This window comes from Rhagoletis zephyria, unplaced genomic scaffold, assembly GCF_001687245.7.
Source record: "Rhagoletis zephyria isolate East Lansing unplaced genomic scaffold, Rhagoletis_zephyria_1.1 Rzeph_scaffold_00186, whole genome shotgun sequence".
In the NCBI taxonomy this organism is placed as follows: Eukaryota; Metazoa; Arthropoda; class Insecta; order Diptera; family Tephritidae; genus Rhagoletis; species Rhagoletis zephyria.
This window is the reverse complement of record NW_016157270.1, coordinates 45,504-66,349: the sequence shown is the minus strand read 5'-3', so window position 1 is coordinate 66,349 and position 20,846 is coordinate 45,504. Positions and strand designations below refer to the sequence as shown.

At 33.0% G+C, this 20,846-nt stretch overlaps 1 protein-coding gene across 8 annotated transcripts in view; it reads right to left on the bottom strand.

Annotated features, from left to right (window-relative positions):
* Positions 1-2,319: 2,319 nt before the first annotated feature.
* TpnC25D (Troponin C at 25D) overlaps positions 2,320-20,846 on the bottom strand; it is a 60,260-nt gene continuing 41,733 nt past the window's right edge. For 6 of the 8 annotated variants that reach the window (XM_017609055.1, XM_017609058.1, XM_017609059.1 and 3 more), the window contains 2 exons: positions 2,791-3,208; positions 2,320-2,531 (listed from right to left, as the gene is read on the bottom strand). In XM_017609055.1, the coding sequence (XP_017464544.1) occupies positions 2,503-2,531; positions 2,791-3,208 (447 nt within the window). In that variant the 3' untranslated portion in view covers positions 2,320-2,502. Of the gene's footprint in view, positions 2,532-2,790; positions 3,209-5,439; positions 6,296-13,581; positions 13,729-20,846 lie in introns of those variants that run through there. The other 2 variants (XM_017609062.1, XM_017609063.1) reach the window with 2 other exon arrangements.

Below are 20,846 nucleotides of genomic sequence, written 5' to 3'. Positions count from 1 at the left end.
TATAAATATTCAATTAAAAAGTAAATTAAATAAAATATTTACTGAAAATTTAAAAACACGTAAACATAATCATTAAAAAAATATTCATCTATTTACTTATGTTAAACTAATTAATAATAAAATTATATATAATATCGTTGTAGGTACTTGAAAAAATATGAACTTAACGTTGTAGTTAGCCAACAAAGTCGATAGGGGAGTACAAAAAGTGTTTTGCCACTTTCGAGGAATTCATGTAAAATAAGAAAATGAAGTTCAACTTGAGTTTTCCCGAGTTTCTTACTTAGTAGTTATTGTAGTATGTAGGTTATAAGACAAACATACATAAAGGTAAATAAATATATATATAGAGTTATATAAATAAACACATACATACAGATGAGCGTAAAATTTAACTTTAATACAAAAAAAAAATATATATTAAAAATGTAACATTTAAATATAACTTTGTTAAAATACAATACATTTAGTATTCTGTATTTATTCGATTTTCAAATTAGATTTTAAGTTCATTTATTTCAACAACAAAAAAAAATAAAAATAACCACACAAAAAAAAATTAATCAAAAAACAAAGTGTTTTATTTTTAATTGATTCATACATTCTTCGTTGAAATTTTGCACCCAGCTTGCCTCTAAACAGCTCTAAAATGCGATGCGTAACAACCTTGAACTATATTCTTTCATATGTGCCCTCTTTTATTAAAATCGATGCCAGAATAGCGAAAGTGGTTGCCTTTCGAAGTCAGAGCAAATTAAAAAAAATCCGGGCATTGTTAACCTCCCCCATTGTCAATGAGCAATTCGCACGCGGCCGGTTGCGATTTCACAAAATACCAGGCGAACATACATGAGCAGGCGGCCGCCGGACAATTTTCAGGAAGCCGGAAGTGGCAAAATGCGTTGCATACCCAAAGGCGCTACTAGCACAGGGTGACTCAGCGGCCCAATTTCATCTATAACAGGTAGTAAGGCAAATTCTCGGCGATTTCGATGATTCAGGTGTCATGTGAAAGGTCTCGATGAATACGTTTTACACAATGGATCTTAGTAGCGTAAACTCATATATATTTAAAAATATATATATATATATATATAAAATTCATGCATATTAAAATATTGGTGTCAAACGACAGAAAATTTTGTACGCTTTAATAGAGGGTTGCCACCTAACTGAAAAAATAAATTTTGAGGAATCTTGAATTCTATGTAGTTGTTGGAAACCGTTTTTAGCGGGTAGTAATTTTCAAAAAAAAGTTGTCTATTCTAAAAATTTGAGTTAAAAAAATCGGTCAGTTAAGTCAAGTCTTACAGTATTAGCATACAATTAAATGTATTTTATACTCTTCATCCTCGAATGCAGCTCAGAACGAAAATTTTGTTCAATAATTTGGGGACATTTTCTGCAATTTTATATATGTAGTGTAAAACAAAAGTTGTTGAAACACATTTTTAGCAGGAGGTAATTTTCGAAAAGAGTTGCTACTTTTCGCAAAAATTTTATTTAATAAAATCGACCAGTTAAAAAATGTTTTACAATACAACTAAAGGTTTTTGAATATTAACAGTGAGTGTCAGTGAAAGTCGTACAGTAAATTCTTCTCTATTTTTTTTTAATATTTTTGTATTTAAGTTTTAATAATTTTTATTAAAAATATAGTTCACACTACAACAAAGTCCATAAAATATTTAAAAAATCGTTAAATTTTCATCAAAATTTCACACTTTGTATTCAGATTTTTTTTGTATGCAGTTTTATAGCCCATTCAATTATGGTATAATAGAGTGGAAGTGCATACAAAATACTGTTGATTTTTTGGATGTTTTTTTTTTTTTTGTTGACGGTGTAGCCAATTTTCTTTCATATCACGAAAATTTTACGACTTTATTTAATTGTTACAAAGTTAGAAACTTTGAGTTTTATGAAGTTTCTCAGACTATATTTTTATTGAAAACTAATAAAATTTAAATAAAACAAAGTATTTTCAAAAATTGGAAACAAATTTACTATACGATTTTCTTTCGCATTCACTGTACATATATTTATTGAATGTAAAATTATAAAATCAACAAATTAGAAATATTTTAAATTACCTCTCTTCCTTGCATGTCCACGTCGAATATTGAAAATAAACCACAGCACAAGTTTTTGGATCATTTTATTATGTATAGTCTAGCTAATGAGCATTATATTTTATTTATACCGAATAAACAATAATTATTAATTTCATTTATGTAAATATGTACACACACATCATTTGTAGAACAACGACAACAACAAAAACATCTTAATCGACGAACCATAATAACTTAAAAGTACTTTTCCAGATTTTTTATTTATTTTTTTTTTTGTTGTTGAAATTGCCCAACATATGCGTAGACTATTTTCAATTAATTTTAGATGCTAGATGCCAGATACGCGTGTAAATGTATGCATATTTCTATGGATGTATGCATATATGTATGTGTATGTAGGTACTTGTAGGTGTAGCAAAAAAAAAAATTAATCTCCAGTCATCATCTCCATGAATTCTGTAAAGGAAATTAGCATTAAGAAAACAAATATTTGATTAATCAGCGAAAAAAAAAGCAAATAAACACATCGACAAACATAAAGCCATCAAAAGTGGATAGCAAGCAGATTGCACTTTCAGCACTTGACTGACTGACTAGCCAATAAATATTTAATTATCTTTCGAAAATTTGCGTTATGTCGATCACCTTAGTGTTTGTTTGTGTGTGTGTTTTTTTTTTAGTTTTTTTGTTTTTTTTTTTGCATTCAACGACTCACCATCAAAATCTACCGTGCCCGAACCATCTGTGTCGATTTCCGCTATAATGCCATCCAAATCACTTGAAGAGAGTTTATCATCCAATGCCGCTAGAATTTCCTTCAAAGTCGATGTGGTGATATAACCGTTGCCCTCACGATCGTACAATCGGAATGCTTCTTTCAGCTCCTTTTGTATGGCTTCGGTGTCTTCCTCTTCGAGAAAATGTGCTGCAATATTACAAAAGCCATCGAAATTCACTTTGCCGGTATCCTCAGGATCATTGTCATCGATCAGCTCTTGTAATTCGCTCTCCTCGAACATTTGACCCATACTATTGAGAATCGTCTTCAGACGCAGTGTTTCGATGAATCCGCTCTTTTGGGTGTCGAACATTTGGAATGCCTTGCGCATAATGTCCATTTTCTCATCATCTTCCTACGGGACAGCAAGTTTATATTTAGTAGCAGGGAAGATTTTTTAATTTTCATAGAAATTGTTAAGTACATGGGGAAATCTTTTGAGATGGGAATTTTTCAATTTAAAAAAAAAAATTTAATTTTCAAAACCGTAGCTTAATTTTTTCTACCATAAATTAGGCAGGCCAACCAAAATGGAAAAAAATGTTGGTGTGGCAAATGTTAAAGCTGTTTTAATTCATTAAATGACTCTAAGGGCCGTTTGCATCGTGTCTAGTTAAAGCTAACTGGCCGTTTGCACCATGTCTGGTTAATTCTAATTCCCAGTTAAACATGGTTAAGGCGTAATCGACACCCAGCGTATAATATGTGATCGATAAAGCAGTCGATGCGCTTAATTGAAGGATGTACCTCTAGTTGGCGTTAACTGGACATGGTGCAAACGGCCCTTAATAACTACATTTCAACCTGACAACCGGTCAGGGAAGGAAATGATTTTTAATTTCGCTGAAACTGAAATATGCTGCTTGTTGGTCCAAATAATGAGAACCGCATTTTTTTTTTGGCTCGAAAAAGTTTATTGCCGACTTATAAGCCAATTTGTTTTTCAGATAAAAATCGATATATTGGGATTTTTTTTTCAAATACTTAAGGATTTCTTCACTCAAATTTTAGTAATTGTTGCCACTTCATGATAGAATGGTATAATTGTCGATATTAATTTTTATAATTTTTGGATTTATTTTTATGAAAATTTTTTCGAAATTAAATTTTGCAAAAGCTATGTGGTGGTTCACACACGCTTGCCTGGTTATCTGGTTAAAAATTATTATTATTTAGTGTATCTTATTTTTGTAAACTGAATAAACAAGTAATTTTTAAGCAAAAAACAAAACCGACTTCAATTCTCATATAAAAATTTAGGCGCACCGTTAATTTTTTCTTGATCCAATGAGCGGATCTAAACCAGATTACCTGATAGCCAGACAAGTGTTAAAAAACTACTATATATTTTTCTTTCATACTTTTTCACAACAAAATAGGCACTTTGAACTACAATCGAGCTGAATCCGTAGTAGCTTTTTAGAAAAAATACATTTACATATATACATGATACATACTACAATGCAGGCAATAATTTTTACACAAAAGATTATTATTTGCAATGGCTTCAAAATCACACTTTCTTTTCTAACAAACAAAAAAGTTGCGCTACAAACGTAGTTAGTGAAAGGATAACACTGTGCGACATCGAATTTTACACCCAAAAAAAATAATTTATTCTCAAAACTATGGGTATACTATGATAAAACTGCATACTTAGTTTTTCTCTCTGACGTCAGGACTTTTTTTAAAGGACTTTGAAATTTAAAAAATATGATTATTTTAAAAAATTATCAAAAAAGTTTAGTGCAGTGTAGGATAACAATATGGGTATCATATAAAAGAAAAAATGCGGTAGAATTATAACAGGGCAACATTCTTGGTGCTAAAGAACGAATGGGTATCGCAAAGGTCCTTTACAAATTTTGTCTTAAATATCCTTGAAAATTTGCAATATTTTTTTTAACAAATTATTGCTCAAGGACAAATGTATGCAAGACCTGATCGTCGAAATTTGTCCTGCTAACTTTATAACTTATAAAAATAAAATTTAATAAAAGCGCATTTTCAATACCTATTCGTCCTTGTAAACCAAAGAGCTTTATTGTTTTTAAATTTTACAATTTTCTCTCTCAATTGGCACCCATATTCTACATTGCACTGATTTTTAAAAATATTTTTTTTTTTAATTAATGCTTTCCTTAAAATTTCAAAGTCCTTTGAAAAAAATCCTGACGACAGAGTGAAAAACTAAAAACGCAGTTTTACTACATTTGGCTCATAGTTTCGTAAGTATATCGACTCTTTCGTGCGTTTTGAGATTTTTTCGTTTTTGTAGCACGGTGTAATCTGCTGAAAATCATAATAAAACCTAGATTTTTTATCTTTGGTCCTAAAGTTGCCACGCCCATTTCTAGATAGTTTTTCGTTAAAAAAAAGTTGCGAAACGAATGTTGTTAAAGAAGGATATTCTGCTAAAATTCACAATAAAATCTGTGTTTTATACAGTTTAGTCTTAAAACCAACACGCCTATTTCTAGGAGTTTGCTGCATGGGACAAAGGTATTTAATATTTTTTTTTACATATTTTATATCACTTATGAATTCTTCTTTTCAATCCAAAGCACAAGTACACACTTTCATTACCATTTTAATAGATTATCGGTTTGACCGCCAAACGAACTAGAAATTATACACTGCAACACCCTATAGGGATAATGTGGGCTAGTTAAACGCACACGCGCGCGCACACACACACACACACTTGTCGTCCGTTAATACTCGATTTAATGCGTCGGCGATCAGCACTTTCGCACTTCCACGGTGGATGAGATTCGTTGATAAACTAAAACATTAAACTTGCAAAATCAATATTTATAACACTATGCATATTTATCTAGGCTGGTATGTGTCCATTTGAACATGTATGAGTGTGTACTTTTGCACGTACATATGTACATATAGCCCACATGGATCAGTGTATAATGCGGAAAATTCATATATGTACATATGTATGTACTCACACAGTAAATTTAGTCAACTAAATAGCAAGCCAACCAAAAACCATACCAACAACCACACACCAAGCAAACAGCAGCCAAGCAGCTAACAAATCTGTCCATCCATCCATTCATCCTTCTAGCCAACACCAGCAAACACCCGCTGCCACAATTTAGTTTCGCTAAATCTACACACACACACACACACACACACACGCGCGCTCGCACGGCATTCATACATACATAGGTACATATAAAGTCAAAAGTCTCGCGAAGGTACTTCAGCTAACACCAACAACCTCATAGCGCTGCGCCTCCTCCGAACAACAACAAAGATGAGTGTCTCATTTTCCAGCAGCAGCTAAACGCCAGCGCCACGCAGCCCGACCACCACCCTCGCACTCGCTATCCAATTTGTCCAATTTACCTAGTCACCTACTATGCAGCTAGATAGCTATCTACCTATCCACTTAGTCACCGATCGCTACCAATCTCCCCATCCATATTCAGAGGCACTGCAGCGTACATATACAGTGGGCGAAATAATTATAGCCGCACAACATTTTGACAAGTTTTTTTTTGTTATTTTTTTATAAAAATATAGTTCCTGCTTTAACAAAACCTGTGTAAATCCAAGTTTCAAACTTTGTGCAATATAAAAAAAAAATCAACAAACTTTTGTAAAAATTTCAAAATTTTTTTATTCGATTTCCTAGAATGATTCCGAATATGCAGATTTGTAGCCCATTGAATTCTAGATTTTTTAGATTTTTTTGTCCCATTTGCTACAATATATGGAAGAAAACTGAAACATTCTGGACAAAAAAAAAAAATCTAAAAAATTAACCGTAATTTTTAGCCATTTGAAACTTATACTTTGTTCTACTAGAATTCAATGGGCTACAAAATTAAAAAATGTGGAAATTTTAACGACAGTTTGTTGAATTTTTTTTTAAATATTGCACAAAGTTTGAAACTTGGATTTACACGGGTTTTGTTAAAGAATGAAGTATATCTTTATAAAAAAAAAATAACCAAAATTAAATAACACCAAAAATAATATGTTAAAACTTGTCAAAATGTGGTGCGGCTATAATTGTTTCAACCACTGTATGTATTGTAGGTATATGTGGCTAACAGTGGATCATTCATATTTGAGTGCAAATATTTGGTTGCCCAAAAATGTTTAGTATCTATGCGTTTATGTGTATTTGGCTCCTTTCTGTTATATGTAGTTGTTTTTTTTGGGCTTTTCCTTTACTTTTATACTACATTTTTTTTTTTAATTTTTGTTTCTAAGGCATTTTTGCATTGGAATTTTTGTGGCTACTGTTCATCATCAAATTTGATTTTATTTTTATTTTTGTTTATTTCGTGCACGTTTAGCTTTCGTAATTATGTTGTTGTTGGTGTTGCTGTTAATAATGATGATCCTCAACAGTGGTTGCGGCGGTTTTGTACATACATACATATGTACAAGTGCCGCAAACGTAATCTTTTTGGAGATCGGAAAATATTTTTTGGCTATCCTCGAGTTTTCGCATACTTTTTCGTACATACGTATGTACATACATATATTTTTATTCGCACACAGTCTTTTTATACTATGTGTAGACGTACACACGTACCATAGAACTGATCTTTGGATAATGTAATAATTCAGTGGCGAAATTTGCGAGGGCGGCTGTACGCGTGCGGAAGTGATTGGTCGATCAAGAATTTCGCAAAGAACAAGAGACAAATATTTCAGTTATGCCTTGGATGAGTTGACAGTGTGTCCCAATAAGAATTGATTGTATATGTACATACGTATGTAGGTATTGGTTGGCATGTTAGATCATCATCTTCAAAGTTCAAGATCACTGAAACATTTGAATATTTTCCTTCGAGAACACTACTACATATACACTATTTTATTATGAGTTTATGATTATGATTTTCTGTAGAATTTTCGACGCTGAATCCGAATCCGGACAAAGAATTTCTCTAGCACATCAGGTTTTTGAGATATTCTAACCCAAAAGTGACCGCTTCATCATCCCTTGTTTTTACCGATAATATCGATGCTCTCGGGCTCGCTGAAGCCGTGCGTCATCTATCACATGACTTCTGCAGATGGTCCAGATAAATGCCAGTGCTGCAACTCAATGTTGGTATATGACCACTACAACACCCTAAATGCACTTCGAGCTAAGAATACAATACAAATGTACCGTTACCAGGGCATGAATGACATAATGGCAAGGGAGGTCCCAAACCACTGGGTAGCCAAAAAAATTAATAAACACGGGTTTGAATGCCTAGAGTAGAGGCAAGCTCATCAGTTTATCTGTCCACCTAAAGAGGTTTAAAAAAAATTCCTTAATTTAGTAAGAGGGGACCTACAAACTCTTACTCTTATAGGAGTTGCTTTGTCATTTATACTGACGTACTCTCCAAAGGCAGATTATATTACTATGATGCAAGATACATAGTTAATTTTTTCATTAAAGTACATATATTAAAGTACTTATTTATCAGTTAATAGTTGACCTTTCACATAATCCGCTCAATAAGATCTTATATATACATATAGTACGACGTTGAAGAGGTTAAACCCACGGATGTCGCACGTTTGGCAAGGAGGCCCCTCTTGTGGATTTCGGCATTTAAAACATTTCTTTTATTTTCTTTAACGATATTTGTCACATATGCACTTTAGGGTGGTCCTTATATGTAGGAAGCAAATTTTTGCATCAGATTTCCAAAGCCTCAACCCCTACGTCAATGCTACTGTAGTCGAATATATCACACATAAAGTTCAGGCTACCCTATAAAGATGCCTTAACCGACTCCAATCGGGACCAAAATTTATATGTGATATCTGTGACCACGGTATTACCGACTGAGGGGCTGAAACTGAAAAAATTCGTTCATTTGATTTTTAGGAACCATCCTAATGTACATATACTTGTACATACACATATTTTTATAACAAAAATATTAAGTGTACTTTTCAAAAATGCTCTCATTATGTGGCACATTAGCTATGGCGAAATACCGTAATTCTCAAAAATTTCATTAATTAAAAAAGTTAATTTCGCGGTAAATAAAATGTTATAAAAATTAGAACTTTGTGCATAAATACTTACTAAAAATAAATATTGTAAGAAGCCTCCATATGTACATATGTACATGTGCTCATAAGTATATATATATATATATATATATATATATATATATGTATGTATATCAGGGTGGTCCAAAAATGGATGTGAAAAAAGATTGTTCTAAACCGATACAAGTAGACCCCTGTTTTTTTATTTTGAAATCAAAAAATATTTAAAGGTCGCTCAAAGCGCATAAAGTTTTCCATGTATTTTTGTATGGGAAAAAATAACTTTTCGTAGAAATGGTATAGAATTCTTACAAACCAATATTTTTCGAATGAAAATCTCTGTTTCTCGGCAGGAGATTCCCAATAATAATACCCAATTATTTAACCATTTTTTTAATCGCAACTATAATTTATAGCACCGCCAAAAACCCCGAAAAATGCAATAAAAATTCGTTAGTATTAAAAAATGGTTAAATAAACAATTGGGTATTGTTACTGAAAGTTTTCTGAGGAGAACCAGGGCCTTTCGATTGAAAAATATTGACTTTGAAGAATTGTATACCATTTCTAAGAAAAGTTGTTTTTTCCGCATATAACAATACATGGAAAACTTTGAGCGCTTTGAGCGACCTCTAAATATTTTTTGATTTCAAAATAAAACAATAGGGGTCTACTTGTTTGTACATATATTAGTTGTGACGTACAAACCCAGTACGGAGAGAAACTAGTTTAAATATCGATGTTCAACCAGGTTTTTATCCACCACAACAAGTTGCAGAGCTGACTTTCTTCCTTGGAACGAACGGTTGACTTTAACATGGCGATGTGCTAGGCATCAGTCAATTATGCGACTCTGCATTTGATTTCAACTACTTTCAAGGTCGGTATGTTTCTTTTGCAGATGTCTTTTCAACCAATTTAAAATTACTTAGTATTAAATGCTAATATAGTTAACTGTTAGATGATTTTTCCACTAATATTGAATTATTTGCAAAGATATGTATTAAAAGTGTAAGTATTTGGTTTATCTCAATGAGGTTACTTATACATCAATTTGAAGTTAGTTGCTACATACATATAAGAACAAATAAATAAATTTTTTTGAGGTAATTGGTTGAGCTATGTCGTACTGGGAATTTGCTTATACATATGTACATATGTACATATGTATTTATGTTTGTAGGAACACGTGTACGTATTCGAGAATAACAAATCAACTCAAAAGTGACAAATTCGATTTGATGTCAGCCAAATTGCCAGCCAGAGGGTATACGAGACGTCATCATTAGTGGCCACGGAAACAAATGCAATAATTAACTTTGTGCATACATATGTATTAGCGTGATTGACTCGATTCATCCAAACCGGGTACGACCGGTTTTTTCGATATTTTGACTTTTTGAATACCAAATAAACCGAATTTTTTATCGACCAAGCCAATTTTTTGTTATTTCATACAAATCTTGCCCTCAAAATAAAAATTTTGATTTTTCGAAGTTTTCAAGGCCTTTCCAGTTCAAAGGAAACCACTAAATATTTTTAAAATTATATCCTAGATTATTTGGGGATGTATCAATAAATGAATGTTTGACGCTTTAACGTTTTTCACATGTTTGGCCGAGCTTCTCCTCCAATTCGTTGATGGTGTGACACAAATGGAGAGATCTACAATTTGACTCCACTTCCGGAGAAGATTTTTTAAGGCAGAAGTACACGCGGAGGTTTGCTATTGTAGGCACTCCAAGCAATCGGCTATGGCGACAAGAGCACTACTCAAATCCGAAAAAAGTCAAAAAATAAGCAATAAATAAAATATTAAAAAATAAGCAAGTAATTTTTAAGCAAAAAACAAAACCGACTTCAATTCTCATATACAAATTTAAGATTATCGTTAATTTCTTCACGATCCAATTTCCGGATCTAAATAACAATAGTGTGGGACCACCCTTAAGGTACCACCTTTCCGATGAAAAAAAAATCGAAAAAAAAAATCCGACGAATAGATAACCTTCTCCTTTTTGTGAAGTCGGTTAAAAAATTTAAAATAAGACCAAGCGTAAATTTTTTTACTGTTTTTTATTTTTTTACTTGTGATTAAAAAAAAACTTTGAACTTATTTTACTCTGCTCTTTTCTAAAAGCTATCTTTAATATTAATAGTTTTAGTGTAATTTTCGTGACTTTAGACCGACTTAAGCATTTTCTATGTATGAAAGTTATATAAAATAAAACCGGTTTGTCCATTTTTTCTTAATCTGCCTTATTCGCAGTTTCGTCCGAAAAAACTTTCACCCGAAAATTTTTATTCCGCCCATAGTAAATACATGGAAATCAAAAGTAAAAAGTGAACCGGTTCGGGAAAAATTAAACTCATCACCAATTTCAAAATTAGGAACCGGTTTTCTTCAAATTGCAATTTTTGGAATAACTCGAAAAACCGATTTTGGAAAAAAGGCGTATAGTCGAACACCCTAATATATATGTATGCACACATGTACATTTGTATGTGTACAATTTTTTTGTTTTTAATTTTCCGAGTATAAATTAAGTCTATGAGTTGCACGGCAACGAAAAATATTTTTTTTTCGAGCAGCAGTCGGCGCTCCGTTTATTTCCAATTTACTTTTACAACTCTAAAATTTGCTAAAGCTATGACTTAATTCTATAGCTCTGATTCGGCGATATTGTTGTTGTTGGCAAAGGCTAGCATATTGGGTGCTAACTTAGTTACATATATTTCGACCGCTTCATTTCCTTTAATTTCGCGCCGCTTTTACTGTGGCCAACTTTGGAAAAGCAGCAAACAGCTTGCGGAATGTTCAAACGCAGCGCATAGAGCCATCAACAACAACAACTAGCTGCTGCACCTCCTTACACCTTTAATTTTACACACACAAAAAAACAGCTTACACGAACACTTTTATACGTTCTATATACCCAACAAACACTGGAAAAGAAATTTCGAACATTTGAGAAAATCTTATTTCTCAATTAAGTAGCTATTCAGCATTGTTTATCATTTGAAACTAAAGAATTTCTCAAACATTGTTTATTATCTTAAGAACGGTTTGAGAAACATTTGGAAAAAAAAATGTCTTAGTACTTCGTTCTATTCCCTTTTGTGTCAACACGGCATTTTAATTATACTTAAAAATCGTTTTATATAAGTTAGAATGTTAAACGTAAATTGTATCGTCTTTTTTTATTTTGCAAAAAATTATTTGGCAAACTGTATGTAACTAATTTTTTATATCAGAGAATTAAATATTTGGCAATTTGAAAATGAAGGAAAGTTCCATATTAAAAAGCGTCTTTTAGTTTGACAACGCTATCAATGGTTATTTTTCAGATGCATTTGAGAACTAAGGTTTGAAATTTGAGAAAAGGACTGATTCTCAAATAAATGCATTTCAAATTGAGGTTTAACAAAAATATATATATGTATGTATACACATATGTACTATATATTTGTATACTGCATAACGTTTTAGTGGGTGGGTGATTATACTCCTCAGCTGACTTTTAGCAATAATACAGTTTATTTAGATTTCGGAAAATTTCTTTCTATGCATAAATATTTACATACATACTTATAGTTATATACTATACATACATAAGTATGTATGTATACATGTGAGTATACGGTGACTCAAACTAATTACCACGTGTTGATTTTTTTTTTTAAATATTCGAAATGTTTTTCGAGATAAATTTTTTTTAATATTATTTTTCTATAAAAATACCGTCCAAGCTTTAACCAAAAACATATACATACATAAGTCACAAGTTCAAACTTAATACAAAATTAAATAAATTCAAACATTTTTTATAAAAATTTCAATTTTTTAATATGAATCTTTAGAACATATTTGGATATGCAGTTTTATAGCCCATACAGTTCTAGTCTCATGAAGAGCAAATTTGAACCGGCAAAAAAACGCGTTGATTTTTGAGATTTTTTTTGTTTTGTTGAGACTACTTTTGCGTTTTTTTTTTAATAACGAGTGCAATTTTCAAAAACTAGCGTTGAATTTTTTGAAATTTTTTTCCCTCTACCGCATTTTTTTTTTTCAAAAGGAGGAGGTTATCAATTCGTCGGAATATTTTTTTTTATGTATGTTATCGCATAATTTGGAAAAAAATTTGGACTAGATCCGATCATTGGATCATAAAGAAGTTAACGGTACTCTTAAATTTGTATATGAGAATTGAAGTTGGTTTTTTTTTTGCTTAAAAATTACTTGTATTTCATAAGAAAAAAATTTCAATAATCAAAGTTTAGCCCTTTATTAGACTAAATTGCATAGGCTATAAAACTGCATACCCAAAAGTTTTCTAAAGATTCAGATTTAAAAGTTGATGAACATTTTTTTGAATTTTCTTAAATGTCTTATAAAGTTTGAAACTGTGATTTATTTATATGGTTTTGGTTAAAGTTTGGAAAAATAACAAACAAAAAAAATTTAGCTCAAAAAACATCACACATATTTACAAAACTCAACACGTGGTCATTTGTTTGCGTCACTGTATGTATGAATGTATGTATCGCATTTATTTTTCTAGTTTATATTTTTTTATCTCCATTTGTTTTGCTTTTTTGAAAAACCACTATATTTTGTTCTGCGTAAACGATCATATTTTTAGTTGATTATAGTAAGTTAAAAGTACATATTTGCATTATTTGGCAAAATACCATCATCGCGCGCAGCAACACCAGTCAGCACCATGGCGTTTCCCATATTCAATGTTTTTCATAGTATGTAGCATTAAAGAACATTAGTGTGCCTCTGGATCAATGCAGAAAACAAGGTAGCCTGCTTAAGTCCACTAGTGAGTTGATCTATAGTTAAAATACCTTTGAAAATCGCGTTTTTTGATGAAACAAAAATTCTTTTTACGAAATTTTTACTCAGTAAATCCCCTTGCAATAAAGCAAAATATAAATAAGTTCAAGAGAACTCAAAGTTCAGATTCGCTTGTATTTTATGCGGTGAGACATCCTAATGTACTCGTTTGTATGTACTTACATAATTGCATATACATACATATATGCCCTGCGTTCAGTCAGCAACTGTCAGCAAATTATAGTGTCCAACCGAGCCCATTTGTACAACCCGTTAACATAATTTTTTTTTGTTGATATAGAAAATAACTCGGGGCATATGACGCTCGCAACGTTCACGCAGTAGAATAAGTACGACGTGCGATTTCACGACGCTGCAGAGCAAATAGATGCGGCCATGATATTAGGAAAAGAGTGGCTGAAACGCGTAGGTGTAAAGAGCTTGAAATGCCGCTGACACATAGGATAAACGTCTGAAATTTTTATCAGAAAGTTACGCAACTTACGAATGGTTTGCTATAAGAACAACCACGGGGACCTAGGCGACGATCTCCAGAACATACTAAAAACATGTAGAGATTCCATTTCAATCCGTTTAATGGTTGAGGCATTGAAACCAATAGAGAAGGTGAACCCGAGCCTCCAGTCGATGACGACGGAGTCGATGTACCACCTGCGGACCATGACGAGGTAGCATAAAGCTACTGGGGATGCTGGCCGGCCATCTGGGCTTTTCAAGCTAGACGGCAAGTAGTTAATTAGGTGCATGCGTATACTTTAACGCAGAGTATGGTCATTAGAACGCATGCCCTACAACTGGAGTTTAAGTGCTCTGGCAGGCAACTCCACCATATGTGCCAACTACCGCAGCATCAACCACTTAAACGTTACATATAAGGTCTTATCGAGCTAAAGCGCAACGTCAACGACGTCGCGACGCCGAAACTCACTATCCACGAGTAAATAATACGTCTGTGTAAAATGACGTTAGGCTATACAGCCAGCACTGTAAGAATTGTGAAGGATCTCCGAGTCGTCCTATACTATAGTGTGACTTCTTTAATCCGAAGATCTGAGTCTGAATAAGAATCCAGTAAATTTTTAAGAGCGCGCTATGTTTTTTCTTAAGCAAACAGTAATCTCGGCAAACACGTAATTGTCGATAGCTATAGTTTCGAGAAAGTAAGGGTCTTCGCCAGCATTAACATCGATAATAATGTTAGCCTTGAGATCCAACGAATTGTCGTACAGAATCCACATTCCATAAGTCTCTGATTATGCTCATCTTGGTTTATGGTGCTGCAACATGGACAGTGACTACATCTGATAAGGAGGAGGTCCGCGGAATATTCGAGAGAAAAATTTTGCCGAATATTTTCGTACCTTTGCGCTTTGGTGGCGGCGAATACCGAAGCTCATGAAGTGATGAGCTGTACGAGTAAGAGCTTTACAACGACTTAGACCGGGTGGAGAAGAACTTGGGTTAACTTGGTATTTCAGATTGGCCTCAGTTGGCGCAGAAGAGAAGTGACTAGCTTGGTTTATTGGAATCGACGAATTAATTTCGATTTTTATTGCGATTCAAAACTTGTTTCAGAATTCTTTCTGCCAATTTTAAAATTGAAACAATCCCGACAAGTTCCGACCAAAAATTCCAATACGTCCCGAAAATAAAGGACGCAAAAATGTAAAAACCTCTCAAACTACGAAAAATTTTAAACTTTCTCAAAAATGTCAAGACCTTTACAAGCTTTAAATGAAATCTCATATAGTTTCGAAACAAATTCACAGGTCCCAAATATCGTGAAAAATAAAACTTGAAAATTTCGAAAAAAATCGAAAATTTCTCGAAAAATAACGCCAAAAACCCGAAAAGGCATGGAAAAATTCCTACAAGCTTTCGAAATGCTAAAAGAAGGAATTCCGAAGTCCCAAAAAATAAGGCACGAGGAATTCCAGAAAGTTTCGTAAAAGTCTTAAAATCCCAAAAATCCACGAAAAATTTTAAAAATTTATGAAAAAATCGAGCTAAAGCGCAAGCCTTCCTGCAAAATAAAACACGAAATTTCATCACAAATTACCGAAAACATACTCAAAAGTTTCGGAAAATATACCAAAAGTTAAAAAAACAAGACAACAGAAAATTTATCTTGCAAATATTCCAAAAGATTCTAAAAAATTGTCCGAAAATATTCCAAAAAATTTAGCACAAAGAATTTTTAACAAAAAAAATTCGAAAGGGTCCCGCACACAAAGAAATAATCATAATTAATAGTCTTGAAAAGCAAAAATTCTAAAAAGTTCCGAGAAAAATAGATTGTGAATAATAAAATACGGAAAATCCAGAAAATCCTTAGAGCGCGCGAGCAAAAAAGACAGAGAGTCCCGAAAAGTCACGAAAAAATTCCAGAAAAGCCATGAGATGAATTCTCGAAATATTCCCTGAAAATTCAAAATTCATGTTTCAAGTTTTAACTTTCAGTTACAGCCAGTTACTCGTAATCATAGCTTTTAACCTAAGTATACATATTGCTCATATGTATATGTACCTCGATAGTGTCACATTTCAGAATTCGAGAAAAACGGCTTGAAAGATTTGAATTTACCGTAGTAAAAATGAATACATACAACTTTGTTCTAGCGAAATACGGATAATCGATACAGCTTTGAAACTTTGACACACCATAGCTCAATATTTGTATTTTTTGAGTTGCGCCACTATTGAAGTAAATGAGCGATATGAAAGTCCCTTATCGAGGTATATAAGCAGATCGGAGTACTCGATCTTGCTTTAACCATTTGTCTACCCTATATTTCTCGTTGGATTGGTCCGAGTAGACAAAAGAGTTTCCGGATTCCTCTTGCCTTTCGTCAGATCTCTTGTTTCTGTAACTGTTTCTAAGGTCTATCACCTAAACGAGTGAGTACTTTATGGTAGCTACGTTATGTGTACTTTCTTCAGATTGCTGGGTATGTGGAATTTCTTGTTTCCTCCTCAAAAAAACAGAGAAACAAACGGAACTACATACATACATATGTATGTAAGTATGTACGATAGGAAAACATCAAATACCCCAAAAAAAAACAAAAACAAAATAATACAATACAACGAAACGGTATCGCGATATTGGAAAAGAACAATAATAATTTAGCTTTTTCCGTCTTAAATATACAAGCCCACAAACACTAGCAATAGCACGTACAAATAATGTTCATATAGAAGATAAATGATGTATAAACGTATGTATGTATTTAAGTACATACTACATTCATAAGCTCATATTGAAACATACCTACAGTAGTGGCCAGAAGTGTTAGCCAATTTTCCTGCAATAAATCTGGTAGGGAAATACGCGCCACTAGGGGTAGTTATAACCAAAAAATCGACTACTCCGGCCACTGAGTGAAAGAAGAGGTAAAATTGGGATATTCGAGAGGCCAACAGGTCATGCCTAGAGGAGGGAACTCGTAGAACAATTAGGCTACTATGAGCACAGACAGATTAGAAAAGGACACTCAGCCTCTCAAGAGGGGATATTGCGATGGTCACGGCTTTTGTGACCGATCATTGTTTATTTAGTAGGCACTCTTCGAGACTACGAATATTCTAGCACAAATATAGCAGAAGTTGCAAAGGTGGGGTGATGAGCAGTCAAGTACCTCTTCTGCACTTGTCCAGTGGTCGCTCCAAACGGAGTAGAGTGCTAGATCTACGCTTATCCAACCTAGGCCAAATATGCCTTGCTGTCCTGAACGTGAGTTTCGCAGACCATCTTCGATAAAATTATTTTTTAGCCAGAGTTTGCAGGAAGATAGCGGAATGTCCGCATTTCGAGCAGTACTGATTGCTGACAGTAATAGGCCTTTGCTTGCCAGCTCATCCGAAACAGCCCTCAGCTAAACACAGGGAAATCTGAGAACCGTTTTCTGCAACGCTGTTTTGTGTTATTTAAAAAACGAACACCAAAGTATGAAATTCCACCCCAAGCATATAGCTTGTCGAATACTTGATTCGAAAATAATGCGAATACAATAATTTTTAATATTGGTAATCTTTATCTGACCACTACTGTATTTTTAACTAAAAATTATAAATATCCTACAAATGTATGTATATACGTGCATATGTATGTTCATGAAACCACATTTTGTTTGCTGTTAAACGAGTTTATCCATACGTCAGTCAGTCAGTCTCTAATTCTTCTTCTTATTTTTTCACCTATTTTCAAAAAATTCCACTACAAAAATAAAAAGTGTTTGATGTTTGGCATTGCATTGAGATTTTGGATATTTCTCTTCCGTTTACTTAAATTCTTATTACGTCTAATGATGTGCGCTGATTATCGGGTTTGCTGTTTGTTTTTCCTGATTTTTATTTTTATATTTTGTTGTTGTTGTTGTTTTGCATTACACAAAAATCAACAACGATAATTGGCTACATCAAAGGCATAGCCGGGATTCTTACGCCATATTTCATAAATACATATTTTCCAAAATACTAAATAATGATTTTCAAAAAATTTTTACGAGTTCACTTGCCCAACTTAGGTTTTATAGTTAATCTAGCAAAAATATGAATTTATACTTACATAAATACATTTGAATAAGTATGTACATTTATATAAGTTTATATATTTATGTTGAGACGTATTTGGACATACATATATACACACATAACTACATATACATACATATGTATGTATGCTTATTCATTAAACGACACGTGGAAGAAACCGACACTAAAAAATGTTTTAAAAATACAATACAAATTGTCTTCTTAACAGCTAACTAAAAAATGTTGTTGCTAAAATTGAAAATTTTAAAAATGCAGCAAAAAAGAAAGGTTGTAAATAAATACAAGATGACACATATTTGAAAGCATCGGATCCCACCCGGTGGGTCGCGACCCAGTAGTGAATCAAAATAACAAACAATTTTTGTGTAGTTCGGTACAAAGTGGAATAAAATCCAAGATAACCAAGGTGTTTTCTTCACTTTCGCCACTTTTCTTCGAAATACTTATCTGATGCCCACAAGTCCAGATGTAAATAACGGGGATCTTGAGGAAAAAATGTGGAGCCTATTTATTTATGAAATATGCATATGTTTATAAGGAAGGCATGCGATACAATTTTAGGTTTTTTACCCTATCATTGACCGATGCACGGTAGAGGTTTAACGATAGGGAAAGGTGGGTCGCCAGTTGGAAAAGGTTGGGGACCATTGTGTTACAGATTATGTACATATGTACGCATGTATTAATGTCAGATATTTATTTGGTTTGCTTAAGTGGAGAAAAAAAAAAACGAAAAAATTCGCTTTAAAAATTCTAAATATCGCTTCTTTAGCGTGAAAATTTGCTAAGTCTATTTTTTGTGAAACACATACTTTTAACAGCAAATTTGCTGGGTCCAAAAGGTCACTGCGAAATCGATAAGGCAAAAATAATACGAAGTTTTTTATTACCTCGAATCCTTCTAATTCGTCAAAATTTTGCAAAATACTTCAAGAAACAGCTTTTCTTCTTCTCCTGTAAGATTAAAAAAAATGGTTTAGCCTCTTTTCCATCTAAGCTAGCGAAATATTCTCTTCAAGAATATTTTAAGTGCTTCCCCATTATGAAATTCAAGTACTTCAAAAGTTACAGCAGTTTGAAATGAGCGTGTAATAGGCAGTCGAGAAAACCGGCTTAGGGGTCAACAAATTGTTAGAATGCTGAGTTTTTTTTCAAACTGAAAATGTATATATTTCCTGGAGAGCTTTGCATTGCTTACAAATAGATAGTTTCAATAGAATTCTAGTAATAAAACAAAGTTTAAAAATAAATATGTATGTAAATGTATTTTCGAGAAATTTTGCATAATGATATATCATTTTAATACATATTGTTTTCAGCACTAGACAATGCATTTGAAGCAACTGAAAACACCCACCAAAAAAAAGGTGTGCCAAAATAAATAGATTTTAACAACAACATAAATCACTTAAGTAATATACACTTGTACATATCCGCATATTTGTTGCGCAAGACGGTCAAAAATTGTATATTTCATAATTCATAACTCATCTATTGGCCACGGGGTTGACAAGTATGTACATAGGTTAAATAACTTAAACAGAAGCTATGCATTTTTGATGTATCTACTTATGCACATATGTATAAGAAATACATATACATGTAGGTTGATATGTAATTTGTACCTTTGCTATGGATATTAGGATGAGGCACGATTATAAATTGGTACAAACTGCAAATATTTGTTCTTTTTTTTCGATGACATTAATGAGCTTGAACTCTGCTTTATATTTACCTGCTCGAACTACTGCCATTTAAAAGCGATTCTCGCGGGCCGTAGATGGACTGGCATGCTCTAAAAGGATGTCAGAGCCAAAACTTGTTCACGAAGTTCCACGCAAGAAATTTTTATATAAAAGTGCTACTCGATCATATAGGCCAGACACACGTTGCACGACACGAAAGATGACAGAAATATTGAAAATCAGGCAAAAAATCCACTTAAAGCTCGAATTTGGATTCCACAAGAACTCGAAAGAAATTCACTTGGCGGTGCGTGTAGGTGTGCAGTATGCAGAAAAAATATGCGATTAATAACACAAGGAAGGCTCAATGCCCAAAAGCAGCAATCGCAATACCACCATCTCCGCTTTTCTCTCTCACTCTCTCTCCTGCTGTCTTAGAGCACTCTTCAACAAAGCGATAGCGCGGAACGCGAGCTACATTGGACCGATTTAATTAATTCTTGATTTAGAAGTGATCATAATTCGATTCAAATGACTTCAAAATTTGGGATTGGAAGAGTGTGGTGTTTATTGAGCTCCTACCAAGGAAGCGAACATCCGCTTCGGATGAGTATTAACGGAAATTGGAGAGTTTGAATGAATCTGTCATCACTACCTTTAGGTTTTCGCCAATAAAGACGACAGCTGGTTTTACGAATGGGGAATTATGAAGCTCACCAAAAGATTGCTGATGACTTTGAAAACCATACAAATAAATAATATAAAAAAAAAAAACTTTCTAATATACAACGCTTTTATAAATGGACTAAAAAGTAGAAAATAATATTTCTCAGTCCCATAGAATTTGTTTTGAT